General features: G+C 52.7%; 1 protein-coding gene across 1 annotated transcript; it reads left to right on the top strand.

Annotated features, from left to right (window-relative positions):
• Nucleotides 1–5440: 5440 nt before the first annotated feature.
• Nucleotides 5441–9197, top strand: SMIM45 (small integral membrane protein 45). Its single transcript, XM_054280169.1, has 3 exons — nt 5441–5764; nt 8219–8291; nt 8846–9197. Exon 3 carries the CDS (start codon nt 8848–8850, stop codon nt 9052–9054), a length of 207 nt encoding a protein of 68 aa, XP_054136144.1. The 5' UTR covers nt 5441–5764; nt 8219–8291; nt 8846–8847; the 3' UTR covers nt 9055–9197.
• The last annotated feature ends 4706 nt before the right edge of the window (nt 9198–13903 follow it).

Raw genomic sequence — 13903 nt, 5'->3', positions numbered from 1 at the left:
GTGAAAAGTTAACAGGGAGGTAGGGAAAAATGTTAACATAGTTATTACACTTCCATACCATAAAGACTGCTTGATAACATAGCTAGGGAAAGGAATTTCCCTAACACTGTGTGGCAGTAGCAACTGGCTTTGCACACTGATTTATTCTGTGTGAGGTTTTGCAGCAGCTCCAGCAGGCTTGACCTCCATCCTGCCCCTTCCTGGGTGCCTTCCCCCTCAGCCCCCAGTCTGGTCAGCCTCTCCCCAGCCCAGTGCTCCCCTGTCTGTGGTACAGGCAGGAAGGGGGCTGGGCAGAAGCACTGCAGTAACAGAGATAGACTCAGTTTTTCTCATTCTGAGGTCAAAGCAGAAGGATGACATGCGGTTATGCAGAACCTCAGAGTCTAGTGTACCTCAGTGGCCTGTGGTCCACCTTGCTGCATCTCCTGATCTTTGCCTCAGCCCTGGGTTTGGCTCCACCTTGGTGTGGAAGGGTGTCCCGAACCCATTCTGCTGCCTGCTGGTGCTGGCTCTCCCTGCCCTTTCAACCAGGATACCTCCAAAAGGCAGGAGATGTGCCAGGGGAGAAAAAAGCCTGCAGGAGAATGAAAACACATCTGCCACTCTGCAACAGTCTGGAGAGGGGAGGCAAAGGGGAGCGAGACAGGGTTAAAGAAAGCTGACATCACATGGCCACTGTGGCGTTTTTGATCTTGACAAAGGCAGACGGTTTCCCTCATCGCCAGCATGAGACAAATTACAGGTGAAGCAGAAGAGATTACAAGATATTTCTGGCTGTTTTTGAGTTTAGTGGGGGGAAGGGAGGATGAATTCAGGGCAGACGTGTCCTAAAGATGGGAGACAAGCTGATGAAATAAATAGCAAGAGCCAGCTCCCAGGCTGGGGGGATGTAGGGAGCAAATAGAACAATGTTCCTTTTGGGCTGCTGAAGGTGTGGAAATATAGTAAAAGCTCGGGCACCCACCTCAAAGGCGTTTGTTGTCTTTCTGCCCCGTTACCTATTCTCTGGCCCCACTGAAGGACCTGGGTGGCTTTAGGGTCTGGTCAGGGACATGTTTGCTGTGCCCTGCTGCTGCAGGATTCCGTCTTCTCACCATGCTGGTGTCTGTTGATATTCAGCAGATCCAGATAAGCTACCACTCACCCACAGTTAGAAAATTATTTTTCGTGGTAGAGGACATTGTAAGGAAGTGGAGACTGGTCAGGCACTGTGCCTGCATCTCTTGCCTAGATCTGTAAGTTGGCAAGGAGAAGAGGGGAGAGGGATGAGATGTGGTTGGTGTTAGAAACCAGGATGTATTTTGCATGTTCCTGAGTAATTATGTCAGGTTGTTTCACCTCTTGCTGCCCCATTTCCAGTTGCAAAGTGGGAGTAGTGACTTGATCTTTGCTTTTGAGTGGTGCAGGAGAGCACAGATGGGTGTCGGTACACTGGCCCAGAGTGTAAGCAGAAGGGACAAGAGCAGGGCATGATATGGAAGGAGAGAGCTCCTGATTTTACTCAGTGGGCCATTGTACATTGCTCTGGTAGAACAAACCATTCCACAAATGGGTAGAAATGTATTGCAGTCAACATGAAGATGTTCTGACGCTGCCCAAAAAACACAATTGACATCAGCAAGAGTTGGCCTGGCCATCATGAGTGCTCCCTTGGAAGGGGGCAGCTGCTCCTGCAGCAGGACTGCACCAGCCAGTACAAAAAATGTTAAAAAGCACACCTCGTCCTCACACATCCATGGCCAATTTGCTGTATGATTCATGCAGTGGCTGCATCTTGAGATATTTTCTCTCTGATTTCTCCCTTGGCTCTCTCTGAGCAGCCAGAGGAGCAAAGGAGACGGGCTTTGGAGACGGTCTAGAGAGGAGCACTGACCCCAGCATGGTCCCAGCTGTCTCAGTGACAGCTCCCAGCTCCTGACAGCCCATTCAGGAGGAGCTCCATGAGATGTCACCCTCTCATGCATTACTGGCTCCAGGCTGACTTCTCACTGTCCCTCCTGGGAAGTCTGCAAAATAGAGCTCGTGTGTATTTGATTGCACTTGTTCTCTCACTAATAGACAAAAATTATATCATTTGCAGCAAGTGCAGATTATTAGAGAAATTAATGACATTTTCACATATGTTGCTGGCAACTTCTGCTTCCTTTGGCAAAGGCTCTTCACAGCTAAATTTAGACCCAAAGTAAGTCAGCTTTTTTCGTTCTGCTCTTTAATTTAACTCACTATACACATTTCCTTCATTTTTGATCAGCTCAGCAAAGCTTCTCTAATGGGTTGGGGTTTTTTTTGAAGTTGCAGGAGCACCCATAAGTTGGGTTAGTCTGCTTTCCCACCAGAGTATCCCCAACTGATGCCCTGCCATGCATCCTGTGTGCCTTCTGCATCCTGCAGCAGCTCCCTCACCTCCTGCAGCTGAGCAGGGAAGCGTTTCTGTGACCCTTGCTGAAGTTTTGTCCTCTACTGCAGACCTTGGGAAAGGCAAGTTTGATAAACTCAATCTTCTCCCATGCTTCTGCCTACATTGGGAGAGCAATATTGGGAGTTGGGTGTTGCTTTAAAGACTGGCATCGACCTGGGTCTGGTCATCTCAGAAGATGCTGATAAAGGGCTAAAAGACACTAAAGAACAGTGGAAAAACTTGTTAAGAAAGACTGCAATAACACTTAACCCGGACTGGGATTAAGTTGAGCTCAGTACATTGTTTGTGCTGTGATTTATGGATGTGCTACAAGCAGGAAGCATGTGCCTGAGGTTGCCTGACCATCTCCTTTTTTTCCAGCCAAGGTTTTTGTCTGTGGTTTTGAGAAGGGTTTCATGATTTCTGCTCTGGCTGGGTGGCCCTCTCACATCAAACCTGACCCCATGTTACCTTTATCACGCAGGTGAATTTGTGGTTGCCCAGAGACATGGAGGGAGTCAGAGGCTTGGTGATAGGCAGGTGTCCTGGGACAAATGGCTTTGAGGGGTCAGTGTGTGCACAGACACTCAGAGGCTTCCTGCTAGCCAGGTGAAGGGGGCTGGAAGGCCCCAGGGCAGCAGGCAGAATGATATGCACAAGCTTATGCCTGGAAGACCTGAGTGGCACAGAGCAGCCTCCTCTGAGGTGGAAGCTGAACTGCAGCTGAAGTGTTTCCATGCAGATTGAGCTGCACTGGCACATCAATGCCTGGAGCTGTCTTGCAGCTTTAGCTCTTGTTGGAAACCAAAGGCTGTGACAGCACCTGAGAGCCCAGTCACGGGCAGCAAGCAGCTGCATCAGAGGCACAGGGTCTTCAAGCGTGTCCCAGCTCCAGCAGCACAAAGCCCCGTGGTTTTTTTCTTGCTGTGTCCAAGGGTGCTTCAGACTCATCTGGGGGGATTCCTGCTTGAAGCAAGAGAGGCTGCCACATTGTTACCTTGCCCACTGCTGTGGTGGTGGCTGCAGAATGACGTGATCACCATTCCTTGTCACATCCTCCCAGTGTTTGCGTGGCAGGGAAGTGGGCCAGAGGAAAAAATGACCTCGTGAGTCAAAACTATTGCTGTCCTGGGGTTTTGGCTGCATGAGCAGCATGCTGGCATCAGGCCTGAGCTTAAATCTGGGGAGTTGAAGACTGGCAGATACACACTGGCTCTGATGTGCCCCTGAGGTGACCTAGAGCAGAGACTCGGGACAGTTGGCCAGGGACAATGGGAGGACCTCACACGTTGTGGCATGAATATACCTGGCCTGGCAGGCTCTGCTTAGTGCCTGCAGCTTCACCACTGACCAGTCACCTGGATAAATGAATAGTCTCCTACCTTGTGCCAGCAACCACTGATCTCCCTCTCATTTTCTTTGCACACCTGGAAAGCAGTTTTCCTTTTGCCCTCTCAAATGGACTGTTTTTGCCTACCCTAAAGGTTTGCTCTGAGGAATGCAATAAACAATATCCTTCCAAAGTTATTTTTAAAAATCTTTTTATCCAAACCACAGGCTATGGTCAAAGCTGTGGGGCTTGTGTTTTCAACCCCCTGCAGTGGGATTAGTGAAGCAATAACTGTGCTGATGGTCAAGGTGTCATGTCCCAACTTCACTGAGGTTAAAATTCAGACAAAATTTCAGGCTCCACTCTGGCAATCACCTGGAGTGCCCACTTTACTGGGGCAAACCAAGAAGCAGTTAGCTAAACCTAATGGATCTGATCCTCCACGCAGATATCCTGCTAGGTACAGAGGGCTTGCAAGGCCTATACTCAATGCTTCTAAGCTGTTATGAAGTTACATCAAGAAGTGAGGCTCAGGAGGACCTAAAGAGGACGAAGAGGAAATCACAGAGCATACTAATCAGCTCCCACAGCTCCATCACAGCCTTGTCTCTGGCACTGGTGGATGAAACCCTGGCACAGACCAGGTGACAGAACCTCGTCATGCATTACCCTTGGAGCTGGCAGGTGTGCATGAGCTCTGTCACCATCCACAGCTTGGCTTGGAGAGAGGATGAACTCCTTTGTGCCTAAAACACAACCTACTGGGAATTGAGACCTCAAATCTCACAGCTCCTCGAGTGTAGCAGACACAAATTCGGGCCTCATACATTTCAGTGGATACTATTAATCCTGAAAACCTTTACAATAACCCACTGTGGCGCATCTGCAGGGCTGTAAGTGTCAAAAACTAAGTGGGTGGAGCTGGACAGCACAGGCAGGAGAGCAGGCAGTTCTTCGGGCTGCAGCCAGTTGTTTGATTGATTTTGCTAAAACTCTTTTGTGTTAAACAATTTCTGGGTCATGGTGAAAAATTCTCTTTGTAAAAAAACAACAAAAAACAAACCAAACAACAGAATTACCTCAATATGAAAAAAGCAAACCCATTTGCATGTTCCTATTTTTGTGCTGCTGAAAAGCAGAAAATGTTTTAACATCCCTTGTCAGCAGCAGCAATGACAGAACTAGGTATGGATTCAGGAAAATGGTATTTCACTGAAAGCAAGAACAGTACTTCAGACAGCATTGTTTTTCTGTTTCCTGATGTAAGATTCTTTTGGTCAAAGTGTTGATTGGTTTAATTTTACATAAAAGCCCTGAAGGGAGTACTAACCCCCCCTTTGCCTCTAATCTCCCCCTCTCTCTCTGCCTCCCATCCACTGATGAAAAACCACCAGCCCCCAGTCGTTGGGCTGCACACGCTGGTAAATCTGCGGAGCCTGAGCACTCTGTCCATCTCCATCAGCTCGAGCTCACACACGTGTGCCCCAGCGTTCCTCCTCCTCCGGGGCTGCAGCCGGGCTGCGGATGATGCGGGAGGAGGGAGAGCATCCCGCGGGCAGCTCCCTCGTGGCTCTGACCCGGGTACCATGTGCGGGGGAGCTGGGGATGCTCGTTGCCATAGCGACCTCTGCTAAAACGCTCCCCGCTCCCCGCGCCGGGATGCAGCCCGCTGCAGCCGTTCTTGCGTGCGTGGGGGAAGGCCGGCGGGGGGGTGCCCCGGGGAGGCTGGAGCGGGGCCGACACCGCCGGGGAGGCGGTGGGGGAAGCCCCCGGGAGTCCTGCTGGGCAATGAGGCCACGCTGCTGGCTGCCTGTCCTTCCCCCGCCCGCCGCGGCTGCTCCCGCCATCCCTCCCTCCCTGCCTGCCTCCCGCCCAGCCGCGCCTGTCGCCTCCCGCTGTCGCCCAGCTCTCCCGGCGCGGGGTGCCTTTTCCCTGGCACTGCCTGGCCGGGAAAGGAGCCTGACTCATCCCGGCTGGCACCCGGCAGATGCCGGAGGGAGCAGTCCCGTCCCGCCGCCCTGCACCCGTGGAGGAAGGTAGGTGACAGGTGTCAGGGCACGGAGCGGTGAGTGCTGGGGATGCGGTGCGTGGCAGCGAGGTCATGTCTGGGTCCCAGCCATCGGCAGCTGTGCCCCGGCCTGCCAGGTCTGGGGGAATCTCCTGCGGTCGAGGTGAGCCCACGGCTTGTAATGCTGCAAAATGAGTTGCGCTCCCAGCCATGCGCACGGGAGGGTTCTGCGCCCAAATTCTCCTGTGGGCTGCTCCCAGCCTCCCCCAGGCAGTTTGTGCCCTGCCACTAACAACGTGGCCCCTGGGGCTCCTGCCACAGTGTGCCCACAACACCTCGGGGGCGGTGGGAGGCGGCATAGGGGATCCACGGGTGACATTGAAGGCAAAAAGCAGGAGTGAGGTGTAGCACAGGTTTAAAAGGGGTCAGACAGCTTATCTATATAAGACATGGTTTTGGATGGAGGACTAAGGACTCTTTTGTGTCTTTGGAGGGACATGGATGTCCCACTGCAAAATGAGGTGCTGAAGATCAACTGGTCTGGCAAGGTTAAGGCACATTTAATATCTGCAGAACTGCTCCAGAAAGCTGATGTCTTTAAATGAAACTCCCTCTTTTCAGTATTTGCAGCCAAAATCTGCTCACCTGCCTGACAAAAGCCGTCTCTGACACCTCATCCAGCACTCGGCGTGGCCATGATGAGGACCCTTCATTGAGGGAGTGGGGATGGTGAGCAGCGTGAGGACGCAGCAGGACAGGGCTGCATAGCAAGTAGAATGAAGAATAGGTTGCTGGCGAGGAGCTAGGAAATGCTGGCTCTGCTAGTGATGGAGGAAGGATGAATTGGGAAGTGTGCAGGGCTGCTTTTTATTGCAGTGCATTTTTGGACGGCAGCTTCACTCACACATTTGGAAAGTGGATGATCGGGAAGCGAATGAGGTTATTGGCTTTCCTCCCATCAGCCCAGGAGATCCAGGCTGAACTCACCTTCACAGTGTCTCTAATCCTGCCCATTGCTGTTGCCAGCCAGGGACAGATAGCAGCTGCTGAGACACCTGAAAAAAGGGGGTGCAGCAGCAGCCTGAGATCCCCAAGATGTCTGCAGATGCAACTGGGGGGTGCAGGGGGTGCAAAGGAGCTACTTTTGCAGAGCGTGTAAGAAAGCTGTGCTGTGGGGTTTCTGGCCCAGAGTTCAGTCCCAGCTGCTGAGGGGAGGGGTTTGTGGAAGGAGTTTGTGCCTAATTCCTTACATGGTCCCCTAAGGTACGTTAAGGGAAGCCCCACAGCTCCTCATAACAACTCTGTGATGTTGTTGGAAGTTATGGTGAGAGCTTTCCTCAGCAGTTTTTCACCTGAGGAAGGCACAGGCAGCCATGAAGGGGCAGCAGTAGTGCCCAGATCAGATCCATGCCAATAAGTGGGAAGAAATCAGGCATTTTCTGCAGTTTCTTCTTATGGTAATAAGAACTGCAGCTTGTTTCAGATCTTACCCTTTGACAAAAAAGTTACTGTTACAGGCCCTCCTGGGACAAAAGGTGTCCAGAAGATAAATGCTGCTGGGCACATTGGAAACAACTGATGGCTGTGGTATTAAAAAAAAAAAAAAAAAAGGAAAAAGCCCAGCCCCTGGTGTGAAAAACGCACCAACCTTATGGGCCAGGAGCAGGGAAGAGGATGGAACTGCTCAGAGTTCTCCCCAGCCTCCTTTTAACCTGCCCTGTGCAAGGAATTTGGGGATAGTTTGTTATTGCAGAGGGATGACTTGGGCCATGGTCAGACATGACAGCTTTCATCTGTCTGGAAAAGCAGGAGTTTGATGTGGGTGCACTTCAGTGTGTCCCCACAGAAGTCAAGGGGCATTTCATCATTCCCACCAAGGGGTGAGGGTTACAGAACGCCCTCTTTCAGGACTGCATTTTTGTGCCTGAGTCTGGCACCACTGTGCTCTCCCAAGAGTGAGGGTGCCAGGTTTAATCCACCAAAGCCTTTAACAAGCAGCACATTCGCAGTGAAAACCCAGAAGATCTGGTGCCTGGTGAAGTTGTAGCTGTGCTTTTTGTGTGGGATGCTTTTTGATCCCCTTTTCTGCCCCTGCATGATCCACACCTTGCCTGTCATTTTGGTGCAGAGCAAGCAGCAGAGCTGAACAAGCTGAGTACCTTTGCTGGTTGCAATGTGGGTTGCTGTCTCCCTCCCAAAGGATGGGGATAAGGGATGGGATCAAATGTGATGCCATTACAGATTTAAATGGCCCTAAGTTAGGGTGCATGCCCTAAGCATGGCATCAGCAGGGCTGTAATGGTGGGCAGAGAATGTGCCAGGGCACCAGCAAGTCGTGGGGCTGAGACCCCATTTGTTCATCCCTCCAGAAATATTCAGCCCTGACCTCTGGACAAGGAGATGTTTGCTCCTTCCTGCTCTCCCATGTTTAGCGCTGGCCCAGCAGCAATCACACAGTGTGGTGTTGTTTTGTGCTCCCCAGGGCAACGCTGCTCCGGACTCACCTCGCACCCGGCTGGCCAGGGGCTCTTGGCGAGGCAGATCAGCTGCTCCCGGTGAGTGCCCCCACTGCACAGTGGCTGATGTGGTGGAGGGATCTCAGGCCTGCTCACAGACTGGTGCTGAACCAAGGACCCTGAGCCCTGGCAAAGCAGGACCTGAAATAGAGGTGCAGTAAGGGAGGGCTCAATCCTGAGCCAGACCAGCTCAGACTGGGAATTCAAAAGGGTGATGGGGTGTCAGGGGAAGCAGATTTTCCCTCAAGCAGGAGGTGAGAAGCAGCTGTATTTACCCACTGCCTACCTTTAATCACTGGCAGCAGGGCTGGGGGCAAGCAAGCTCAACCCTCTCTGTGGGGAGGGAGTAGGATTGATACTCTGTGGAGGGCGCCCAGCAATGACCCCAAAAGCATTGACCTCTCCCAGTGGATGAGGTGTTTTCATGTGCAACCAAGCATAAGCCAGGTGCAGCAGGGCTGTGAGGAGGAACTGGCCACTGCTGATGAGGCAGATGTCTTATGATCAGTGTTGGTGGAGGAGGTGGTTTTTGGTGGTGAAGGTGTGTTTTGGGTGCTCCCACTGCATGAGCTTTCTCTCCTTTTCTCTGGCAGCCATGCCCCACTTCTTGGATTGGTTTGTGCCCGTGTATCTGATGATCTCCATTCTCATCCTGGTGGGCTTTGGAGCTTGCATTTACTACTTCGAACCAGGACTCCAGGAAGCCCATAAGTGGCGAACACAGAGGCCAATCATGGAGCGAGACCTTCGGAAGACGCTGATGATTCGGGACAACCTGGCCTTTGGGGTGCCTGAGGTCTGACAAGCTGCCCATTGCAGCCAGAGGAATCTCTCCTGGGTGGGCAGCAGACCACAAGCCTCACTAGGGATGGCAGTCCTGCCCTGGTAAAAGTGGGGCTGGTCTTCACTTTGCTGTCTGCTGATCTGGGTCTCGTCCTCATCACTCACCATGTGCTCACAGCTCTTCAGCCAGCCAAGGACTTTGCTCCTTCCTGTGGCCAAGACTGACTAACCACTCAAATGAAATATCCCTTGTTAATCACTTGAGTTTGAGCTGCCTGGCACCTTGACAGGATCTTCCGTAGGAAAGGTACCAGGTTTTGCAAAGGGATACAGAACCTTGTACTCCTACTCCCTAAGTTAAATCTAACACAGTCTGTCAAAGTCCAAGGGGTATTTTGGGGAAAATAAATGGGGTTTCAATACAAATTGTTGCTTCAGCTGAGCTCTTCCCAGCACCCACTCTTGATGCTAAGAGGTGAGCTTGCTGAAGCCCTGTGCAGAGGGACCAAGGGCTCAGTGAGCCTCAGAGACTGAACGTCTTTATCCTTGCTAAATGCACACCCCTTCTGTGTCTGTTTGGGAGATGGAGAACATCCATCCCTACATCCATTCCAGATGCACCACACTGAAATGAAAGGTCTTTATTAAAGAGGTTGGTTCAAGTCCTGTGTCAAGTTAGAACATTCTGCACCTCTGCATAAAGGGGTGCTGCCAGACTTACCACATCAGCCACTCCTGATCTGCCTGACCTCCTGCTCCTCTGTCATGGAGGAAGATGGGATAGTCTGTGAAGCTACTTGCACTTGTTCACTGCACTGCAGAGCCCTTAGACAGACTCTCTTTCTCAACTGTTTCCCAATGAGAGCCGTGAAGCATCCTTCAGCCCTTTTCCACCCTGCATGTCTCTGAGAAGGAACATTGAGCCTGCCAGATAAATGGGCCCATTGCACCACCTTTGCTTCCTGAACCCAAGCCGTATAATGTGGGTCTGGCACAAAGTCCCATGTTTATAGGCATCCTGCACTGTCATGGGGATGACCAGCCACCAAAGTGTTGTATGAAGCTGTGACACTGGGGCTGAGAGGGATATCCCCATCCTCTCTCTCCCTGACAGCCCAGTGCAATGCCCAGTGTGTACAGGAAGGCCTGAGAGAGTAAGGAGCCTGTGGCAGGAGGTTGTGTCTCCTCTCCTCCCACCCCAACATCCACCCTTTGCATGCATGTAGGTGCAATGGTGCTACCTGTGAATGCTCTGGACACAGAGGGATCCTGTGTGCCCCTCTCCTGCATTTCCCAGGTATGTTAGCTGGTGCCACCATCCTGTGTGCACATGTCTGTGCATCCTGTGCCATCACCTGGGCCAGCCAGGATATTGGCAACCACATCTCCAGCGTCCTTCCATTGTTATGACTCTGTGCTCCAGTTCCCAATGGCTCCTTTCAGCAGCAGGGCTCCTCAGGACAGCTGTGAAAATCTGCCACAGCTCCTGGCTTGTGTCACTCAGCCCCACCTGTGAACCTGGGAGCAGGAAGTTTGCTCCTCCATTCCCAAAGAAAGAAGGAGAGTTCACTGGGCTGCTGTGAGTGGTTTATGCAGGGAAATGCAGTGAGTGGGATTATACCTGTGCCCAAAGTTTAGCTTGCCCTGGCAAAGAAAGGCTCAAAGCACAGATGCAGCCTGAAAGTTGGTAATTCTCTGGGGATCCAAGTTAATTTTTAGCTCTAAGGAATGGATCAGGACATCCTGCAAATGTCCTGGGTATTCCTGGGACATTTCATCTGCCAGACTGCAATTGCATTACCATTCTTTTCCACACCAAAACTAGGCACACTGGCAGGAGCTTTCTGGCTCTGTTTTGGACAGAGGACAAGTCAAGGGTCCTTTCGTTCAGCCAAGTGACAGAGACTGTGATGCAAGTACCCTAACTGGGGAGCCTCACTCAGCAGGGAAATGCAGTGAATAGGATTACTGCTGTGCCCAAAGTTATACTTGCCCTGGCAAGCAAAGACTCAAAAGAGCCGGTGTAGTCTGAAACAGATACATTTTCATGACTTGGGACTGTAAATGGAAATGACAAGGGGCTGGGTTGCATGGCATGATGTGCCACCCTCAGCTGCATGGCTCACATTCCCTGCCCTCTGGCACATCACAGCCATATCTCCAAACACCAGCTTGGAAACCTGCTTCCTCTCCTCAACTCCCTGGTGGGTGGGATTGCTCAGTAAACAAACACAACTGAGCTGTGGGGTAGCATAAAAACCTCTCCACTGGAGCTGAGGGGCTTGGAGCAGTCAGGAAGAAGTCAAACTGGAGGAAGGGGAGCCTGCACTCACAGGGGTCCCAGAGCTCTCCCCTGCTCTGTGTTCTCCTCTGCATGCTGCTGTAATTGTGTTGAGCTCCACTGCCCATGACTCAATGCAGAAACTGAGCAAAAGAAGACAGCAACTGGGTGAGGGCTGGATTAGAGAAAAACTAATTGTTCATCTCCTCTGGCTTACTTTTTGTGCTGTTTAGCCCTGACACAATCAGCATTAAGCCAGGTATTTTCCATGGCTATGAAGGACTATTTTGTCAGCAGTGTCAAAGGCTTCCGCAGTGGAAGTGTGTGACAAACTGCTTGGTTGATGCTTTGTTTTCCTGTTGTTCCCCCTGGGAGCTGCCTCCCTCCAGCTCTGGGCAGGCAGCAAGGAGCAGTCTGCAGTGAGGTTTCCTTTACAACAGGGTAGGTCTCCATCCACCTGGCTCCTGTGCCAGCTACACTGCCGGGCTATCCTGGAATAATTAAAAGCAAATGCTGCCTGAAAACTGAGATTGTTTCTCCTCTGTGGATCTGTGCAGCCAGAAAGACCTCAGGGAGAAGGAAATAGTCACAGATACTGAATTAAACTGCATAAAGAATCAGAGAAGATACTTATTGCTGGAAATACTACACAGTATCAGGTTAGTTTTTTTCATGTTTTCTGTCTCTTTGCCCTTAAAGTGGCAAAGAACTCACACTGTCCTGAGCTCTGCCTTCCACCAGCATTCCCAATTACTTGATGTGGGTCATTGGATGGTGATTCCTCTTCTACTTCCACAGCCTTGGTCACCTGAGATCATGCAATCATTGTCCCTGCCACACTGTAGGTACTGTGGGTGCCTGTCTCTCCTTTTTTTTGCTCCCACTTGCCCACCAAACCATTCATATTCTCATCCCATTCCACCAAAACACCTTTCTTCTTTCCCCTTGTTTGTTGTGTTGCCCTTCAAAGCCTCTTACAGTGAGGAAGGTGTAAAGTAGCAAGCTGAATCCCTCTTGGACAAACATCCAAAAAGTGACCACTGAACTTGTGCAGTGGGATATAAATTGTTGCACTGGAATATGCCATTTGAGGGGGGAAAACTAAGACAAGAAGGGAAAACATTTAAAAAATTCAAATATTTTTAATTTTTTTTTTTTAATCACACCCAGTGTCCTTGGAAGCAGGCAGCACAGGCCTGACCTGACCTCTGCATCACTCCTGCACCTCCTGCCACGGGAGCAAGGAGCTGCCCGTGTTGTGGAGCTGCCCGTGCTATGGGGCTGCTGGTGGCGGAGGTCAGGAAGGTGCTGGTCATTCGCAGGAGTGGCCATGGCGCCCAGCGTGGGAGCGAGCCATGCCGGCCACAAGAGCCCCATTGTCCCGCTGGAGGCGGGCTGGCCGGACAGGGCTGGAGGTGGGGGCTCAAGCATGTGGGTGACAGCAGCCCCAGGGAGCTCTGCACCCCGAGACACCACAGCCCTGACAGCAGGGACGGCCGGGGCCCAGCCCTCGCATCTCCGCTTCCAGCCCGCAGGCGACCATGGAGGAGGAGATCGCCCTCCCTCGCAGCTGCCTATCCGCCCCCGGCAGCCCCAGCGGCCCCAGCCGCATCCCGGGCCCCTCACGGCGGCGGGACGGGCCCCTGGCCGTGGCTGCCCCCACGAAGCGGAGCTGCCTCTCGGTCACGCTGCGCCGGGCGGCCGGGCCCGGGGGGCTGCCCTGGGAGCGACTGCGGGGCCCGGCCCCGGTCACCCCGATCCCCCCGCGGCCCCGGCCCGTGGCGACCGAGGGGCCCCAGCGACACTGCAGCTCTGACGGGACCGAGGCCACCCCGGTGGCGAAGATGGGGCTGTCCTACGCCCCACCACGCTCCGGTGGGTCTCTGCTGAAGGGCAGAGGGAGGGAGGGAGGCACCAAGGGGTCCCTTGGCGGTGACATGAGCCCAGCATGGGGCAGGACCCTTCAGGAGAGGTAGGGTGATGAGAGGGAGGACGGGGGCTTCCTCCCCTTGGAGTGATTTCCTCTTGACCCACGCAGGAATCAGGGGTGGGCAGCAGCTGGTGCGGGGACAGCCCGTGTGCTTGTGAGCCTGGCACTCAGCAGGGAGATGGGCAACTGTGGTCGCCGTGTCAGGATATTTTCTGGGTGCTGGAATGCCTGTCTGTCCGAAGCCAGTCTGTCCATTGCTCAGCCTAGCCCGGGGTAACTGCTGGCAATTCTAAATGTTCCCAAAACCTGAAGTGGGTGCAGTTTTCTTTTTGTCCCAGAGCACTGCAAAAAGAGGAACCGCAAACCCTTGCCAAGTCAGCCAGGCATCCCACAGCCTGGCCCCCACCCAGGGGGGTTGTCTTGTGGTGGAGGAACACGGGGTGCTCCTGTCATCCCACTGACTGGAGGGTCACAGCATTCCCAGATATCGGTGCCCCAGCACAGCATGACAGGGACACAGTGCCTGTCGGGGCCAGGGCTCACAGATGTAGGAGGGCATGCAAAGCAGGGAAAGGACATCCCCCTCCAAAGATACCAGCAGCCAGAGGCAGCCACACGGCTCTCCAGGCACAGCCACATCCACAGGGCACGTGGAGG

The sequence above is a fragment of the Melozone crissalis genome, unplaced genomic scaffold, assembly GCF_028551555.1.
Source record: "Melozone crissalis strain CALT ecotype California unplaced genomic scaffold, PUWL_Pcris_2 ptg000004l_1, whole genome shotgun sequence".
In the NCBI taxonomy this organism is placed as follows: Eukaryota; Metazoa; Chordata; class Aves; order Passeriformes; family Passerellidae; genus Melozone; species Melozone crissalis.
Note: the sequence above shows the minus strand (reverse complement) of the source record. Positions and strands in the feature narration are given on the sequence as shown.

Bases quoted from the DNA above. Each gene is read 5' to 3' on its own strand.
- SMIM45 (XM_054280169.1), top strand. From the start codon at position 8,848: ATGCCCCACTTCTTGGATTGGTTTGTGCCCGTGTATCTGATGATCTCC.